The sequence below is a fragment of the Vanellus vanellus genome (genome assembly GCF_965231255.1).
Source record: "Vanellus vanellus genome assembly, chromosome: 2".
In the NCBI taxonomy this organism is placed as follows: Eukaryota; Metazoa; Chordata; class Aves; order Charadriiformes; family Charadriidae; genus Vanellus; species Vanellus vanellus.
The window spans coordinates 107,129,818-107,150,160 of record NC_138906.1 but is presented as its reverse complement, the minus strand read 5'-3'; the positions used below and the strand labels follow the sequence as shown (position 1 = coordinate 107,150,160).

Below are 20,343 nucleotides of genomic sequence, written 5' to 3'. Positions count from 1 at the left end.
TTTTTTACGATGATGGTGTGGAAATATTGGAACAGGTTGCCCAGAAAGGTAGTAGATGCCCCATCCCTGGAAACATTCAAGGTCAGGTTGGATGGAGCTCTGAACAACCTGATCTAGTTGAAGGTGTCTCTGGTCATTGCAGGGGACCTTTAAAGGTTCCTTCCAACCCAAATGATTCTATAATTCTATGATTCAAGTTGTTGTCATTGCTGACATTAACTTAGAAGCGGTTGGACCAAGTTCAGAAGAGAAGAGGAAAATAAACAAACAAATAAGTAAAAGCAAGTGAGCAAGCTTCCACATGTATTCAGCTGTCCCAGGTGACTGGGAAATACCCCTTCCTTAAACAGACACAAGGGAGGACATGGACATTGGATGGTAAAATGATCTGAAAGTATCTTATCTAAGTTCTTTAAAACTGTGATTGAATTTAATAAATTTACAATAAATTTTTCATCAGTCCTAAAATATGGAAATTCGCCAATATCAGGAAGAACTTGGGTGTTTTTTTTTTTTTTCCTCAAGACAGATGATGTTATTGTTCTAGTACTCTGACATACTACAGCTACTTGTACCACTGCAATGGAGATGTAAAAGTACCATTATTCTGATTAGACAGTGTTTTACACTCCCGCTTTACAGGACATAAGAGTATAAAATTGTTTTCTTTTTCCATTATCAGGCAGTTGAACAGAAAACATTACTGACTGACCTTTACATTAATGAGGCTAAATAAAAACACAGATGGCTTCTACTAAGTGAAGGAACTGAAAGTAATGATGTACTATCTTAAGCCACTGTCCTGCAAAATCAGGGACCAGGATAAACAGAAATCTGATTATTCTAGCTGAGTAAGAAAGCTCAAATAAACATATCCTCTCTCTGTCTGAATCCTTGTCTACAATAAAAAATTGACTCATTTTAACAAATGGTTTTCAAGAATATGTCCCCTTGAAGTAATACTAGAATTTTTCTACACAAAACAGTGATTCAACACCATGACACACAACTTTTTAGGAAAAATGAGGGTAACAGACTGAGTCTAAGGACCCAGAGATGTGGAATAAAATTTCAGCTGTAGGCCTTTCAGTGGCCCAAAGAATGACAAAATAAGAGCAAGAAAGAATTATCATGTTACTTGTCTCGTGTGTCTTTCCCTACCCAACCAAATTTGCCTTCAAAATGAACCAGAGCAACCCAAAAATATTGTAGTCTATGTTATTTCTTTTATATATGACATTTACAAAAAAAAACCAACAAAATGTTTGTATACATTTATAAAGGTTTCATAGGTTCAGATAGTTCCATTTAGAAATGATCACAGTTAATCAGCATTTAACAGTAAAAAATAAAATTAAAGTAGTACATAAAGAGTTTTGTTTTGCTTATAAACTCTCATGTAAACAAAATAGTTGAAAATTTACTTTACATCCAAATTGCATCTGATTATTACTGGTAGTTTGCTGTAATATTACAAAGGAAAAAGACAACTTCTTCCCTCAACCCAGAATTTTGATATTTAAAATGCTTGATCCTCATGCCATATATGAAGCTTCATTCAACTACATCTTCCTTAACCCTATAATTTATAAAATCACAAAAGTGAAAGCCTAAATTATCCTCTCAATAATGAACTATTTTTTTTTGCAACATTTTCAGTAGTTTTACCACTTACTGGGTGTGTTTGTGTTGGTTTTGTGTGTAGTTCTGGATTTGTCATTAAAGTTGTTTCTTCTCCTAGATCTCACCTTTTAGAGTGCTGAAAAGTGCTTTGAATAAAAAGCTGTTTAAATGGAACAGAATTTATGGCAAGACAATTATGTTTGTTTCAAGATGCCTGAAACCCCAGCCTGTTGAGAAACTACTGAAACTCCACTGGACATTTGCATGTTCCAACCATTTCAGTACCAAGGAGTCAAAGAAATTATTAAACAGAAAAGTTCTAGTAATTGCAAAGTATTAGTCTATTCCTTAGGATTGTTCTATGTAAGTTCTATTTTTAGGACTTAGTCCAAACTAGTTTTAAAATGCCTCAGGTGACAGGGCTCTTTCCATTTGCACAGACTAATAGATTTTCATTGGAACATTTTTCCTGATACCTTAATTGATCTTTTTTCCAACTTCATCCAGTTAGCTGTTATTGTACACCCTGGAGATATAGTAAATAATTTCTTTCCCTGCTTCTCCATGTGCCGTTCAAATAATAATAAATGGTTGCAGTTTCAATTTGGTCAAATTTACTTAATTATTTTTTTAAATCTTGCCACACACCCACACATTCAACATGACATTTCTTGTCTTTATCACCAAACCAGAGCCTCCATCAAGACACCAAATGCAAAAGTGGAAGCTGAGGAACATTTCAGGGGTGAGTGGGGACCACACAGGTGGGGAACATCAAAGATTGCTGATACTAAAGAAATAGCTCTGTTGCGCTTGTCACTGGGATGGAGAAAGCTTCCTATGCCGGCTGCAGTTAGGCAGTGTGCTGCTTGTGTCCCGTCATGCAAAAAACTGCATCTCCCCTGAGTGTTCAACTGCTCTAGATATCGATAGTTGCCAAATGAGTCTTTGTTTTGGCTTATTTTCTTGATGATCTTTAAGGACAAGTTAGCTGAAAATTTTCTTCTGATGTCTACTTTGTTCATAGTTTAATTTCATAAGTTGTCACTACCCAAGATGGATCTAGACGGTTTAGGTGATAACGTCTGGAGGCAATTCCTCTCTATGCTACTCTTTTATATACTCTTTTACTCTATTACTCTTTTTGATGAGTTGACTGTGACCTCTCCCACTGCACACATTTGGAGAACAGATCTCAAAATGTCCAGCCTTATCATAGAATGGTTTAGGTTGGAAGGGATCTTAAAGATCATCTAGTTCCACCCCCCCTGCCATGGGCAGGGACACCTATCCATGCCCATATAATAAAGGACTGGTCAAGCAATCCTCCAGAGTGAGAACTGCATTCTGTTACTGGTGATCAAGGAGGCAGCAGTGCTGTTTTGCACTTGTCAGATTTATCATATTCTCATTTTGGCCAATATTCCTAGAAACCCTCTATCATTTGCACAGCTTCCTATTGAAGTCTATGGAGATTAAAAAAAAAAAAAAAGAAAAAAGAAAAAAAAAAGACACAGCTATTGCATCTGAAGTCTGGAATAATTTATGCTGCTATAGCAATTTACCAGCATTGATCTCTGTGTAGAAATCCACCTTACCTCAGTAGAAAAGGAACAAGGATAAAACATGGCCCACAAAATGTTTTTTCACTTGAGAGTTTTTTTAGACAGAATAAGTCGCGGATTGTGCTATGAACATAACCCTTTGAAACAAGAAGGACATAAAATCCAAAGCAAAGAAATTTTGGCGGAGATGGAGAGGAACATGGCAAAAGTCCACAGAGCCATGCTAAATGACAGACACAAATTTAACTTGTTTTTCAGAGACAAGTAAGTGTGGATATATTAACGTGTCATCCATTCTCTTTGCAATTATAATTGCCATGGTTTGGGCTGGACTGGCCACTGAGGAGAACAACAGATGCTCCCCCCCCACCTCTCTCTTCAAGGAGAGGGGGGCGAGAGAGAGAGACTTATGAGTTTAAAAGGAACTAAACCAATGAAATATTAACAATTAAATAATAAAAAGGAAAGGAAATAATGAAATATATACAAAACCAGATCAAACTCCCAGCATCACTACCACGTCACCCGAAGGCATGGGGAAAGTCCCAAACTGGACTCAGTGATGGACAGGAACTGCATTCCAGATTTGGATTCAGGAATGCATGGATCAGGATCACAGGCAGACGAACATGCATGGGCTCAAGTTAGAACACAGGAAGTTCCGTTCAAATACACGGAAAAACTTCTTTACGGTGAGGGTGACAGAGCACTGGCACAGGCTGCCCAGGGAGGTTGTGGAGTCCCCTTCTCTGGAGATTTTCAAGACCCACCTGGATGCAGCCCTGAGTAATGTGCTCTGGGCAATCCTGCTTTAGCAGGGGAGTTGGACTAGATGATCTCTAGAGGTCCCTTCCAACTCTGAAAATTCTGTGATTCTGTGATTCTGTGAACAGAGTCCTCCTTAGATGTCGGCCATTGAAGAAAGAGCGCTGACCCTCTGATCCCTCAGCTTTTATACTGAGCATGAAGCAGATGGGATGGAATACCCTGCTGGTCAGTTTTGGGTCACCTGTCCTCTCCGCTCCTCCCCGCAGGTGGGACCCCTCTATGCGTTTCCACTTCTGACCCTCCAACAGAGCAAATAACGAAGTTATCTGGCCTTGGCTGTTATAGCAATAAGTATAAGCAAGAGCCTCTCCGCACACCATTCCTTGAAACCGACTATAAACATAGGTCTTATCATTCTGAGAGCAAACAGTTTCTGCATAATACGCTGTTAATTTCAGTAGTTAGAAGAGGCCTACCCGCAAAGTAAAATCACTGAACAGAACATTGGTTGTGTTTTACCTCAAACCAGGACACAATAGATAGATATATCTGACTATCAGGTTATTTGCTACAGAAATTTAGTGTACCATTGCTCTTTGAACCTTCTAAACATGTTTACCCTCTGGAAGACAGTATCTTTGACTTAAAAGAAAATGGAACTATCTTGGGTAATTCTGTAACTATTTTTCTTGCATTAGGGAAAGAAAACCACATAGAGGAACATTCACATTGTCCTGCTATTTTCTGTGATGCCACTAGAATAATTAAGCAAGCAAAATTTTGGGCCTGTTAATTTTAGCAGATATTCCAAAGAATATTGTTCCACCTAATACAACAATTTAGCTGAAACAATAGTGACATAATTGACAAAATTACATAATAATTACAGTGCTTTAGAGCGAGCTATATTAAGGTATGACTCATCACTCAATACATAAGAAGGTACAGAACTACGTCAAATCCAGCAGTGCAGTGCAGTATAGTGTAGCTGCAGCCAAAAATCAAATTTGAAATCAGCAATCTTTTGTTAATAAGTGGGGGGAGGAGGGGAATTAATGGAAAGTATGACTATGAATTTTGTTTTACTTTAATGAATTAAATTTCAAAAGTGACAAAGAATAATTGCACAATTACAATTAAGATTTACATATTTTTTTGAAAAATATTTAATACATTTTACTATTTGAACCTCACACTTCCTCTGGCAATACTTGTAATAGTTTGCTTTATTGAAAAGGGAGAACTATTCCACTCCTCAGAATGGAGAAATGATTGGTGAAGTGGAAAAGCAATGATGGAATTTCCTGAGATAATTACATTTTTTTATTAGAATACTTCATCAGTGATCATTTTGAAGGAAAAGCTGCACAGTGTAACAATCAAGCATAAAACACATAACTTCCCATGCAACATTTTGAGTGATTTCTCTAATAGAATTCGATTGAAAATAATTCCTTTAAAAACTGCAGAGGCTGAATATATGCATGTTGGACAAAACGTTGAAAATTTCTTCCTTGAATAAGCTTTGCTTGTTATGCCAAAGATATATATATCTTGTATCATTTTCTTATCTGTTAATAATTTCCTTGATAATAAACATAGTTCCAGTCAAAGATATTATTCAACAGCACAATTATACATCATTAGCAAAGTTACTATGCTAAGCTTTTTCTATCAAAAAGTGTGATGGTTTGTACTCACCAGGTGTAAAATTATATCGAGCAGAAAACCCGATAGATTCCAGCTCACCATCAGCAAAAAATTTAATCCATAGGAATCTGCCACTGGATTTTATCATAGGTGGATTTTGCTGTCCACAGAAACGTCCAATGATTGGGGAAAAGCCAAAAGGTCCATCTCGTACTTCAATATGATCAAATTTACACTCCCAAGAAGGCTCTATGGAATATTTTTCATCAAAGTGTAGTTCAATGCATTGTCTAGGAGCAGCTGGATATGAAAAGAAGATAATTTTTATTATTTTCTAAACCAAGACCCTTCAAACCTTAACCTAAAGTAAATCAAATGTATCAATTTTGTATGCATCTTAATGTTTTGCTTAAAAATTTGTTTGAAAATTAGTACATCTATATTTTCATAGATTTCACCACCAGCAGCTTACTTGTCTATTCTTCTCCTTTAAAAAAGTGCTCATGACAACAGTTCTTAGCAAAACTGAGAGAGACATCTATGAAGTAAGCAAAATACAATTTAGGAACAAAGGGTTCAAACACAAAGTCTTTCTAAGAAACTTACGCATCTGGAAAAACAGTGTTTTCTTATATTGGGCGTGAGCGGGGAGAATGTTAATCAGAATATTTTTTTACCTAATGTTCACAAAGACGAAGAACTGACCAGAACTATGCTACAGGAAGAAGGACAAATTCTGTTCCTATATGTATCGCAGTTAATGACAGGCTTGAGCATAATTGCTTATGCTCAGAATTACTTATCATCTCATTTGAAACATAAGGACAACTGTAATGAATTCTCACTTAAGAAACTAGATAAGGATGAAGCAAAATTAATGTCTAACTAAAGAGCAAACAATATTCTACTGAAAACCTCTAAGAAACTTTATAGTGGTCACTTAATTAGACACAATATACATCTTTATTCATAGATACTAAGGCTAGTGGCAGCCAGAATGAGCTCTAAAACAAATATTCCCTGGCATCTCCTGTATAAGGCAAAATAGTTACTGGTTGAACTGTAGTATTTTCTTAAAAGGAGAAAAAAAATCATGGTTTTGTCTACAAATTTTAAGAGCTGCAGCATCCCAGGGGTGTGCTGTTCCTCTGTTTAGTCCTGTCCATGGCCAAAAAAAAAAGTATGCCTTCAATGTATAGATCGTGGTGCGATATAGCCTTTTGCTGACAAAGCCTTCTGCAAAGACAAGAGTTTGTTGCGTCACTGCATGCTCTGCCTCTCATGGGATCGTGTCCTACACTTTACACTTATTAGAAGAGGTTGAAATTATTACAGGCTTTGCCTGAGTTACCATTCTTTTCACAATAAAACATGAAAGATCAAACTCCAAGCTGAGCGAATAAGCTTCACATGGAAACTGCTGCCACTCCAGCAGTCAGTACACTTCCATTTCTTTCCTCAGGATTAATAGGAAAACTATCAGTGTGACCAGAACCTAGGTCTGTACGTACTTTGAAATGTTTTAAATTGGAGCTTTTGGGATGAGCTCATTACTTACTTAAGAAGAGAGACTATTTAAAATGAACTAAATAAGCAGACGTTAGGTAAATCTTAAAATCTTTACATAAGAGCACACAGTCAGATCCCATTTACAACTATTACATGTAAATAAATACGGCCTCAGTTTACGAGAAGCATTCAAGAAGTAAGTTAATAACACAGGTTATTCGAGAAGGAAGATTAGTTTAATAGCTTTACATTCAATGTTAATATAATTGGGTGATTAGTGTTTACTGAAATATTTATTTTAGTGTAGGCAAGAAACTTTACCTACTGTTCTCAATTTGAAGAAATTCGCATTTAGGAAAGTACTTATTATTGGCTTGTTATTTATACCAATTTATAGGAAATTTGTGATCTTTGTGCTCATGCGAATTCAATAGCAAAATCAAACCCTAAAACTTTACATATAATTGAACCAAATTCACAGCCCATGGAAATAAAACTACATTGAAAGTGTGAAAAAAACATACAAAATTAAAATCAGATAATAAAGCTCATAAAGAACATCTTATTAATGTTACTCTTGGTGAGGTCTGAAGACCAAGGTAGATCTTTCAGATTATAGTGAAAGACTGAATAACTGGAAGACGTCATTGATTAATTTTATTCAGATGTTTCTACCCTTGACTTCACATATTTATAGAAACTATTGATTTAAACTTAACTAAGCAATACTAGGGCAGAAGAAAGCAATCAACACCTTTCAATCTGGGATTGTACTTTTTATGCTCTTATTCCATTTAAAGAGATTTGTTGAGAACTACTCATCATTCAGCTAGGGACTGCAGAGTCAGGTATCAGAAACTCCGTCCTGGCAACGCTTTAGGTCATCTTAGGCATGCTTATTAAGGCTTGAAAGTCATATGTACTCAGTATTCAAATATTATGCTATTAACCTACCTAAGCTTTATTGTAATGTTTTAATGTTGGAAACTAGATATAATGATGAATTCTTATAGTATTACTAGTGTCAGCATCATACACAGTGTGTGCCTGCTCGGCTTTCCACGGCAACAAAGAGATACTTGCTTCAAAAATGGTCTATGCCATTGTTCTTGTGTATATGCCATTAACATAAGACATTTGTCCTTTATAAACTCTCTGTGTTAGGACTTCACTACATTTCATACCAAGAGGAGGCCTACAAGTGCTGGCCCATAGCTAAACCTTTAACAGCTCTTCTCTGAATCCAAGACACATGTAATGCATGATAAAAAATGGGCATGAGGACCTCATTGAGTTATAGGTGGGTCATTTGATATGATTTTGAAAAGGAACTTTAAAGCCATTTATAGCCTCGGTATAATACAAAAGCAGTCTTTGTGGGTAAAAGAGAATCAGGCCTACAGAGTTACACATGAGATCTATTGACTCAGTGAAAGCACGGCCTGAAAAAAAGACTGCTCAAATTCCACAACCTCCATATAGCACTCTGAACCTCACATTGCAAACTATTTTTAGGATCAGAATATTGCTATAGTTTTCTCTGCTTTTATTTATTTTTCAACAAAGTCAAGATAAGGCTTTTCCTAGTGAAGCTCAGTTCTTGCTAGAGGGTCAGAGAAAATCACATCAGCTCAAGGAGCGTTCAAGGAAGAGTTTCTTCTTTCCCCCAAAGCTCCCATGTGTAGAGGCTGCTCCACTTTAAGAACGGAGCACCGACTATTCATTGGCACTGTTTCACTGCTGCTAAATATAGCAAGGCTAGGGAATGAGTTTAGAGGCTGGACCACCGACTGTTCACTCTCTTCAAATGTTAAAATCACATCCTGGCATCATTTTGGCCATGACAGACATAACTGCCAAAACCCGCTCTTAGGCACGATTTGGTGGTTTACATCAGTCAAGGACCATTCACAGCAAGCAGTTTGCATCTGTACTCTTGACTGGGAAGGTGAAAGGAGTCAATCTGTACACGTGTGATTGTGCCTGTCAGCCTTAAGGCCAGTGACTATTTCCTGACCTGTTTTAGGTATTATTATAAGTACTGTCTGGGTCCCAACTTGCTCTGCAATCTAGTCCAAACAGGACGAGGTCCTTTCTCCTGACTCTCCCGAGGAATGCAACACTTTGTGTTTCCGTAACTGTGAGGACTGTGGCGATCACAAAAGAGCGGGCAAAGGAAGGAAGGGGTGCTATACACACATCCAGGCACTTTTTCATCATGTGCTTTAACATGCACCTTCGTGCTTCATCTTGTATGATATTTAGAGTTAAAGGTTATTTTTTTTTTTTGCAATAATTTACCTATGAAACAAAATTATTCAAATCTTCCTGGAAATGACCATAAGGGATGAAAACACACAATTCAAACTCCCAACTTTAACTTTCTTTTAGCAAAAAAAGTATTGTTTCGGACTTATACTCTGGCTTTAGCAGTTTCTTTGCCAAACTCAAGCTAAAACAAGCAAATATTTTCTAAATACACATCTTGTGCCACACCTTTTGTGACAAAGTCTGTGCTAATGCAGTCACAGTAAGACTTACTGAAATACAGTGAGAACAAGTCCAGAATAATGACTGGTAATAATGCATGTATAACTACAGAAAAACAAAACAAATGAACAAAAAAGCCCAGAATATGCAATTCTTCCAGACTGGATTGGAATCTGGCCATCTAATCAGAAAAGGAAGGACCGGAGCGGTCATTTCTGGTATCCTTATTCACAGGTAAAGCCCATTCACATCTTCAGAACTTTTTCTGGGGCTACGATGTCAGGAAAAGTTGTTGTTAAGTCCAAATGAAATATATTGAGGTTGTCTCATAAAATTATTTTACTTCAAATCTTAAAAATCTTCCATATTTAGCTTCCAATTATCTTTCTTCAAAAACATTTAATACCACGGAAAGACTGCTTAATGCTTGCATGTCTTATCATATTTTTCATCTAATTATCTTACACAAGTGCTGTCTTGAGATTTTACATTCAATGAAAAAAAAACGGCATTGGGTTCCAACTTGCGGTAGAAGAACAGTTGCAGCAGAAACACAATTAAGGTTTTAATTCTGATCAGCCTCTAAGTCTGTGTAACTGACAGCTGAAGGTAAGCGAAAAATCTGTTTCACTTTACCAGACTGCATGGAAACGAGACATTGAACTCAACACCTACCCCCATCTATCTGAGCTGCTACAGTACTAATAGTTTTCAGTAACCCTTGGTCTTTCTGGGTGTCCAGCTATTATTGATAAGAAAGACACCCATAGCCTCCTTTTAAAAGAAGATTCTTTCCTTTTTTCGATGAAAACTTTTTGAACACAAAAATCACTGTGAAATACAAAAGGACTTTGAGCATAGACTTTTCTTACAGGGATATGTGACTATTTTCTAACAGCTGTGAAATACCTAGGATTAGAGTTTTATGGTCTTCAGTGAAAACATGGAAGACCTTAAAGACAGCTAACTCTAAATGCCCACAAACGTAAAGTGGAAGATTTATTTCCTATCTCCAAAAAACAATTGTGGTCCATACATAGTTTTATAAATAAGCTTTAATTATTAAAAACTGAAGAATGGATAAAATCTTACAAGTATTTCACTTACAGGATTTCCAAACCAATACATTTCCAAACCAAGATATATTGTGTAAAGTATGACTATCCCACTCCCCAAATATTTTTAGCACAAACAAAAGCCTTTGCTCCTACAAAATCTCCTGTACAAATTTCCTTTTTGAGCACACATGCCGAATTTTCTGCAGCCTGGCAAAGGCTGATTCTGCTACCTCTGTGGTTGTTCCAGGCAGCTATGAATTTTGCTGGGTTAGAGTCATGAATATGAGAAACAAGGGTCAAATTTGGCCCAATGGGGAACTTAATGTGTACACTCAGCTATTTCATATGTTTTATATATGCCTGATAAGACTGAAATGAAAAACAAAACAAAACAAAAAATTCTCAAGGCATTTTGAAAAGCATTCAGCAGAAGCTCCTTTACAGCATAATAATTTTTGTACTGAGTCCATGACTTCCGGATGACCTAAAGGATTTCTTTTAGGAAGGCATCCAATCTGGACTTTAAAATTCCCGGTTGTTCCAATAGTTAATTACCATTATGACTAAAATAGACGAAAAGAAAAACAATAGGAAAAGAAAAAGAAACTTCTAGCTGTTTGATCTGCTTACGCCTTTGACCGCTAGGATAGAAGCTTCTTCAGTCAGAAATGCTCTTCTCTTTTAGAAACTCCCAGTCTATGATCATGGCAATTTTTGCCAGCTCCTTTACTTCACCAAAGTAATTTTGAAATGATAAAAGGCCTGCATACATTTAAGATGAGCTACACTGTGGGGGGAAAAATTGTGCCATGAGATGAAATTCAATATTATTACAACACTACATGCTGAGTCCTCACTGAAGTCCACTAAAGTCAGTAGGAATTGTCTTTGAGGGGAGCCATCAGAATTTGCCCTAGATTGTCTTTGATGGCAAAAAAACGAAGGAAAGCAAGGGAGCAGGCACGAAGGAACCTGGTGATTCATATACGTATTTAAACTCACATCACACAGCTGTCAGTATGGTATATGCAGTCCTGTTATGCGAAACTCTAAGACGCACAAAGGAGAGACAGCAATGTGGGAATGCTATTACGGATCATATCAACAGTCCCTCTAGCTTGGTACTTGGTATTCAACAGCAGCCAGAAGCTATTTGAAGCATGCTGGAATCTTAATAATAAATATAATATATTTTATAAGATGCATATAGAGATGTTTCTGGCTTACTCTAGTATGGAATGGATGTTTATGTCCTGGATTAGCAAGGATTATCCACTCCATAGATTGTTATCCTACCTCAGAGATAACTGTTATTAGTAAAATAATTAATCCTTTATTTTTTGCAGTCCTCGAAGTTCAATAACTTATGCCAATGAGTTCCACAAAATACGAAAGATAAGGGCAAAGGTTTTCACTTGATAGCCTTCTTTATAATTTTCTGCCATCTTTATATTTTGTAAGAATGAATAAGAACAGATAATTGTCTCTAATTTAGAAAATATTTTTTGTTGCCATTGAGTGTTTCTCATTGTGCCTCTTTTGTAAACTGCTACTTTTAAAAATATCATTTCTCAGATATCATACTATATCTCTGTTTATTTTTGTGACATTTTTCAGACATGACTATTCCTGATCGTTTTAGAAGATAGAAATGGACAAGGGGAGATCAGAGCTGAAAATGTTGCGCAATATGCATAGTTCTCACCAAATTATATACTGATAGAGCTGCTGTCGTCATGGGTTTAAAAATACCCTGGTACAATCCAAACTGTTGATTATGGCCGGACAGGAAGCAGAAAATACCGGTGTCATAAGAAATTATGTGCAACTGTTTTTTGCCAGATTGTTTTTTCCAGTAAAATAAAACAAGATGTCTGTTGAATTTGGATTACTCCTTCTACTATACATTGCTCCAAACTTGTCAACATGGATTTTCGTCTTCGTCATAGAATCAGCTTAATTAAATCTTTCCTTCCTAGATCGTTCTTAGACATTTCCAATTTGAACTATTCTAAATTAGGCTATTTCAATAGCATATCTTGCCACCTTTCAGCTTACTACCTATATTTTTATAAGTACTTAAGTAATATAATGTAGACAAAGGTTTTTACAATAAAGGTCTTTCACGCACCTTATTATTAAGATGAGGAACATCTTATGGCCTGAGATACTGAACTAGGTTTATGAAAATTATTATCTTTTATTTCTTTTCCATAGCTTTTCTCTTTAGTGATAAAAACATCTGTGTTTCAGATCCTTAAAGGTAAAATAGGCTTACTTCTTCCCAGTCTCATAGGAATATTAGAAAGATAATTTGATTAATATATGCAAAAAGACCTGGATCTAGCAATGTAAGTGTAACAAAAATATAACACTAAGTTGTATACATTAAATGTACACATTTATCTTTTTTTTTTTCCATTTTATTTTTATTTTAAATCAATTTTCTTTAAAGGGCTTGTTTGATTTATAATCACCTCTTTACTTCTGACTTCAGACAGGTTACCTAGCACTAAAGTGGAATTCAGAGAACTCAGTCATTTTGCTGTGATTTTTTTTCCTAACCAATACATACAACATATACTACCCATCGTTTCCCTGGAAGATTTTTATGAAATATATTTCTTTTAGCAACCCAGCACTAGATTTGGAAAGACAGACCAGTTTCTAGAAGCGCCTAGTGGGGAGTTCTAAAGCAGCTAATTCAATTTGAATTAGCTACACACCTTTGAAAATCTCTCTTGGAACTACCTGCATCTTTAGTAAAGTAAATATTTCTATGATTCCTGGTTCCATCATTTGTAGTTAATAATTCTGTCTAACTAAGCGTGGACAGAACAAGCGTCAGTGTTGTACTCTGCATGTAGTCAGAACTCATGAATGAATCTTCTTGGTTCCAATGACTTACCATTCTGTACTTGATTCATCTTTTCTGCTACTAAGCTCTGACAGTATCTAATCTCTATTACTTTCCACAAATTCATTTTTACAACAATCCCTTCAACATCCATTGTGCTGGGACTGATGAAAAGAAACCACATAACTTGCTTATAATACACCTCTGCTTTCCTTACAGAACTTCCATGCCTGCAACTGTCTACTCTTTAAAAACTGTCTTACAGCTGCTCGGTGTCAATGTTTATTCTCTTCTAGTTTGATTTGGGTTTTGTTTTTTTTTTTTTTTTCATTTATTTTCATTTCTCATGAATGCTTGGATGGAAAAGAATTTTTACACTCACTGTATGAATATTTTCTGTATGACTTTCTTCACCTAGCTATGCTTGTCATCCCTGATTCAGTTGTGATAAGTTTAAAATACCTACATGAAAGTCAAAAGCATTTTCACTTCCTGTGTTCACTTTTTAAACTAATTTTAAAATATTCCTCCTTCTGCCATATTACAACATTTTAGGTTCTATTCGGTCTCTGAATATCCTGAAATAAATTACACTGTGTTTATCACGAAGGGACTCATGAATACTTACCACCTGAACTAATTTATGAATAATGTCAGGAAATAAATCAAACATTTTCCAGTATTTCTTAGTATGCTCTACAAAATGTTTCATTTTTTTACAAAATAAAAAGGTGAAAGGTGAAAGGTGTAGAGATAGAGCTTCTCTAAATCTTGTGTTTTGAAAAGATTTATCATGATCACACAGGCTTTACCTATTCTTCACATAAAATAAAGCAAAGAAAACACTTTTTTTTTAATACAGTTGATGATAGAATATAAAGATTCTTTGAATGGTCACCTTCTATAATGTAGACGCACTCTCTGTCAGGAGGATACTTGTTGGGGTAATTGGGAGAAGTGAAGATGCCTCCTTCTGCATATTTTGTCCAAGTTCCACACTGCACTGGTTTCTGTCCTTCGGAAGTAGCTTGTTTTTCTGTGAAACAATCACATTAAGCATTATATAATCAGCTTACAAATTATTATGTCCCTATGACACTTAGAACTCTCTTACAGAAAAAAAAAACAGTCCTTTCTGTCTGTGGCCTCAACTTCTTTCTGTTGAGACTAAGAGTATGATCATTGACCTGGCAGAAACGAGGCTGTTTTTCAGGGGTACGAACATGTAATTCTTACTCAAAGCATTTTTCTCAAAACAGAGAAGAGGCTTGGATATCTAGGGGGAGACATATTTATATTGCTTTTTAAATAATAACCTTGTAGGGAAAGTACATGCTCAAGAAGTGGGAGACATGAGTTTACAACTCCTATATCTCAAAAGGCTCAAGCATGTGCTCTAGCAGCAAGCTGTGTGCCGCAATACAGGAATACATGAGAGTTGCAAAATCAAGAATAAACCCACAGAATTATGAATTGAATTAGAATATATGAATTGTTTTAAATGGGCAGCAACTTGACTCTGTATTCACCAGACAGAAATAGACGGAGGAATCCCTGGATTCTGGTTCATAGATTATTTTTATCTTGCTGTTGGCTGTAAAATTAATAAATAGCTTTGAGGCCAGAAATCACAGCCCAGAACTTTCCTTCTCCTAGGTGAATCATCAGAGAGCAGACTCAGACCTTCTTGTTTGCTTTCTTCCTAGCCCTGAAACTCTTGCACTCCTTTCTGCACATTGGCAGAGAGCCTGGAGACAAAGGTCTGAGTCTCTTCAGGCTGAAGAAGATGAAGGATCATTTCCTGGGCATCATGCTTTAATAAGTAGGCTAAAAGAAGATGGATTGTTCAGAGAGAAAAATGCCTAAGCTGTATTAGAGGGAGGATAGTAGGTTCTAGACCTCACACAGGTGTCTGAAGAGGACTCCTGTGTTTTGCTGGGAATGAGGTATCTATATCCAAGGAGTGTTCCATTTAACTTAAGCCTCTGATGTGTAGAGCCAAGTTCTTTGAGGCTCCCTCCTATGATCAAGGGGTGGAGACAGGCACCTTCCAAGGATGATTTTAACCACCTGAGATCTGCCTTCTGCTCTGCAAGCATTTATCTTTCCTCCTGATCTGTACCCAAGCTGAGTACGACATGGATCCTAATTTCTTGAAATGAATTTAGGCCTGCAGGCACTGAGCATTCAGACACACGCTGTGCTTAGCAACTCTCCCTGCTTGGCTCTCAACAGAGTAGGCACACAGGGCCTTTGAGAACCTCTTTCTATCCCCACCAGTTTCAGATTATGAATTCTATTTCAACAAGCAAAAAGATCCTAAGAGTAGATAGCTCAGTGCCCAAACTGAACATCCCACTTTGAAAGTGGGGGGCACTTTACAGTCTTTAGTCAGGCTGAGTCTTTAGTTAGATCTAGCTTTGGAGCAGGTCACTAACTTGCTAAAAAAAGTACCGCTGGATTTCTGTGTGTGTACAGGCATTCTAATACCCAAAACAAATGAACAATGGACAAGCACTGGAAGTAGGTGAACTACTGAAAATTTCAAGAACTAAACTAACAACTCAAATCCATAGGTTGGACTCTAATATAATGTCTGAAAAAATGTCTCAAGTTTACATACCTGTTCCTTTTTTGGTTGCCCCAGACAAATGTAGAATGATTAGACTTGCTACAACTGAAAGAGAAATATGCATTAGCTATCACAGTGCGACAGTGCCTGCAATCAAATCAATTGTAATCATCTCTTACAAGAATACAAGTTAAATATAATTACTGTAAAAAAAAAGTTTCATGTTTACTTGCATCTTTAAACCGCACATTTTGTATAAACAAGTTTTTTTATGGTCTGTCCTCGTAAGTATTTATCTTTGTAAATGTATCCAAACAAAGAGGAGATCTTCTGGGTTTAAAACAAATTTCCCAGGCACTGACGTCTCCCTTCTATTTTTGGTAATATTAGAAAAAAACATTTCATCAATATTTATTTATATAATCATACTTTGGGCCAGTAATAGGAAAAGTGGCTGATTTTAACAGAAGGAGAAAATGCCTGATAAGTTTCAGTGCCACTGGTCTCACCTGCGTCTCTCGCTATGGCATAATAAAATTTGAAAATGAGTACTGGGACGATGAAAGAAGTGAGGGGTTGGGTTCCTCGCATCTATCAAAGCATTTGTAAATCCCCAGTGACGTAAATTATTGTGTGTGCTTAACAGTCTCATTAATCTAGTTTGTTTGACTTGTCAAGAGGTTGTTGCTTTGTGCTGCAGTGAATCTGCAGCGAATCTGCACCCCTTTTTACAAAGAGAAATCTCCTATCTCCAACCATGACAGGACGGCTCTTGGGAACAAATGTGGCCTTTCTTAGATGGACTTTAACCTGGAGCTAATTCCCGAGTTTCTGGGAGTTTCCGAATATAACACTTTAACTAGAAAAGGCTAAGAGGCAAACACTTTGGCCAGTTGTAATGGGACTGCTTGGGAAGATCAGAGTGACTAGGTAGCTACCCGATGAAGAAATCATGCACTGATTTTCTTGTCATCACCCGTATCCTCCTTGGCTGTTGGAGAAAGTGGGATAGCAAGAGCAAAAGAGAAGGGATCCATCAGTTCCTGGAGTGCTCGGGGTTTTGTCCCCAGCTAGTTTGGCGTTAAGCCTGGACATAGTGCCCAGACTGCACTAAAGTTAAAGTGGAGATGAAGTTGTGTGTTTATTCTGAGTATTTTGGATCGATCAGCTGCCATTTGTGTTGTGACTATGATGAGGAATTGATGGACTTGTGGTCTTTAACAAATATAGTTGAATGGCACACTTTCCTCTTCTTATCCCCAAGAGACATCAAAAGGCACCACGGGCTAGTAACTAGCTGCCTAAATGATCCTTTCAGAAATGGTGCTTGCATCATTTTCAGCTTTTACACTGCAAATTGTGTGCAATTTTTACCCCAAAGTTTCCAGTATTCTGATGGCATTGAGATCTCTATTTCTATGCCTTTGACCCTTCCCACGTGACAGAGAGTTTGAGGCATGGATGATGGCTACCTTATCAAACAGGGAAAGGCTGAAGTGCTGGCAAAATGAAGATTTGGCAGCATATTCACATTTTCTTGGTCAGGCTCACAGCCCCTGTATCTCTTTGAATCCCCCAGCTAACAGAGACGGATGTTGGCAGAGCTCATAGTTAAAAACACTTCTGTGTCACAGGCATTCAGTGAGAACATTACATCTTCGTCTCGGATCTGAATGCTACCCAACCATTCATGCCCTTACTCTCCTTAGGGATGGATTCTGGAAATACATGCTAGCTGGGACTCTGCCCGCCGGCTGTGGCAGAATCTGAAGGCAATGAAGGATTCGCCTATTTACTAAGTGGCTCATTTACTTTCTCTGTGTTTCACGCAGTGAACATAGTGCATCTATGCCTGTAATCCTCACCAGTCAAAACCTAATTTCCCAGTAGTGTAAGGTGGACCGGTGTCAGAATATGGAGCCAGCTGCCGGTGTTCTTTCTGCCCACAAATTTGTGGAAGCTGGAATAGGAGGCACAGCAGCTAAATGAACCCCATGGGAAAAATTTTTTTCTTAGGCAATTAATAACAATTCATATTTGATTGTTACAGGTTCATTTGAAGAGCCTTTATCTATTAGCTCTCCCCTCCTTTTTTATATGGAAAAAAAAACGAAGTTGAGAGAAGCAAAAAGAGTTGGTCCAAGTCACAGAGATATTACTAAGATGACAGAAAAAACACAGGTCTTTTCAATTCCAGCTGTAACCGCTAGAAAGAATGCTTCCAAGTTGCAGAGCTATGTTATTCCAAAGCAGGGAGCTATACTCGCATATCATCATGTCAGTATTGATTATTAAGGAGCCAAAATAATCTTGAAAATAAAACGTAATAGACAATGAGAGACTAAGAGACTAAGTTTTTTTCTGGATGTATCATATTTAACATTTGGAGAGATGGAGGGAAATACTTCTCACATATTGCAAAATAAGAGAAAGCCTCTTGACTTGGTGGTATTAACACCAGCATCACCAAAATCTATATATTGCCAGAAAGCAATTAAAATTATGGGCATTATGGGAAAAGAGAAAACAATATTTTTCACTTCTGCAGTCAAGGCACTCCACTTTATTCTATGACCCCTTGCCTTTTTCTTTCTCAAGCCACGGGAAAAGAACAGTGCTTCTCATAGAGAGAAAAAAAAATTATAAAACTCACACACTCTTCACTCATTCAAAGCAGTCACTTGGGGACGCTTTGACAGTATGGCAACAATATTGTGATTATCTGGGTCTGGGAATATTTTTAAAGAAGTTTCCACCAAATTTCTTGTTGCTTTCTCTCTGTCTTCCTCCTTCCCCTTTCCCTCACGAGTGTAATTATAATCATGCTTTCTAGTGCCACTGTGATTACGCATCTTTGCATCTTTTTGGATCTGTGTGCATCTTTTTCCATTACGAGCTGTACATTAAGAGATTTATCTCTTGGCCAGGCAGCTTTTTGGAGGCTGTGATTTGGCATGGATGTGGCTCAGCCTAGCGAAGAGTTGTTGGACAAACAATACCTGACCATAGCACTTCTATTTTACAGGTGTGGGTGTAGAGAGAGGTGCTGGAAGGAACCGTGGCCAGTCAAGCCCCTCCAGTGGGGTGGGCCCTCTGCAAAACCGAGGCGGGAGAGGGGGTCCCATCCACGCAGCCTGAGCCCCCTGGGGGGTCTTCGACGAACCATTGTTACGTTTCGGTGCCTCCCTCCTGCCTCTGAAGGATTTCTCCCGAGGGGGCCGCTCCCGCCCTGCAGCCCGCCGGGATCCGCGCCCGCCGTGGCCGCCCCCGCCGCCGCGCTCGGCGCTGTCCCCCCGCCCCAAAGCCGCCGGTTCGAGCCCCGGCTGGGGCTGCACCGCACCGCCGCGGACGGCGGGGGCCCTTCTCCCTCCTCTCTCCCCCGTCACGCCGAAAGCCATTAGGCGCGTCGCGCCCAGGTGAAAACCTCCACCCCACAGGACTGTGCCCCCACCCCCGTCCTTCTCTGCCCCACACCGCTGACAGACACGGGCTCCCCTCCGCTGCACCGCAGAGTGGTGAGAAAGGTGGTGGTGGGGGGGGAAGATTGTGTGTGCGTGGGGGGAGTTTGCCCCCACGCCGCGGAGGTCTGGGTGTCCCGTTACGCTAGTTGTGGAGGCAGCGGAGGGCAGGAGCCCGCGCCCGGTGGCGGAGCTCAGCCTGGGAAGGCGGCGGGGGGAGCGGGCGGGAATGGGGAGATACTCACTGTGAAAGAAGCTGCGCCCATGGGTCATGTCTGTTCCTTACACAAGGGGCTTCGGTCTCCACTAATTCCATTTAGATACGGGAGGACTTCCAGTGGCGGGGAGAGGATGGAAGTAGGAAAAGAATAAGAAGAAGAAGAAGAAAAAAAAAAAAAAAAGAAAGAAAGAAAAAATCCCGAAGCCCACACACAGCAGAGCGGAGCAGCCTTTCCTCTCGCTCGCTCTCCCTCACCGCCTTCAAATAATCACCGCCGGCTCTTTCCCATCACACCCGAGCTACCATCAGCACCACCATAAGCGTTGCATCGCGGCGGCGGGCAAGGCGGCGGCGGCGGCGGCGGCGGCCCGCGCATCCAGGTGCCGGCGGGCGGCGGCGGCAGCGGCGGCGGCGGGGCGAGCTGAGCCCCCCTAGTCACCAGTTTCGTACAAAACCAAAAGGAGATCGAAGCATTTCCTGCAGGACTCCGAGCCCAGCGACTTCCAGCCCTTCGGCTTCTTTTGATGCATTGAAGAAGGGATTAATGGGTCCGTCATCAGCTCCCTGTGCTTG

General features: G+C 38.7%; 1 protein-coding gene across 3 annotated transcripts in view; it reads right to left on the bottom strand.

The window, feature by feature from the left end:
* Positions 1–19,966, bottom strand: part of NETO1 (neuropilin and tolloid like 1) — a gene marked incomplete at its 3' end in the record, with an annotated part of 67,765 nt that extends 47,799 nt beyond the window's left edge. For all 3 annotated transcript variants that reach the window (XM_082479829.1, XM_082479830.1, XM_082479831.1), the window contains exons 1-4: positions 19,796–19,966; positions 16,144–16,197; positions 14,419–14,556; positions 5,658–5,906 (exon numbers count right to left, since the gene is read on the bottom strand). In XM_082479829.1, coding sequence (XP_082335955.1) covers positions 5,658–5,906; positions 14,419–14,556; positions 16,144–16,197; positions 19,796–19,823 — 469 coding nt within the window. In that variant the 5' untranslated portion in view covers positions 19,824–19,966. The remainder of the gene's footprint in view (positions 1–5,657; positions 5,907–14,418; positions 14,557–16,143; positions 16,198–19,795) is intronic.
* Positions 19,967–20,343: the final 377 nt, after the last annotated feature.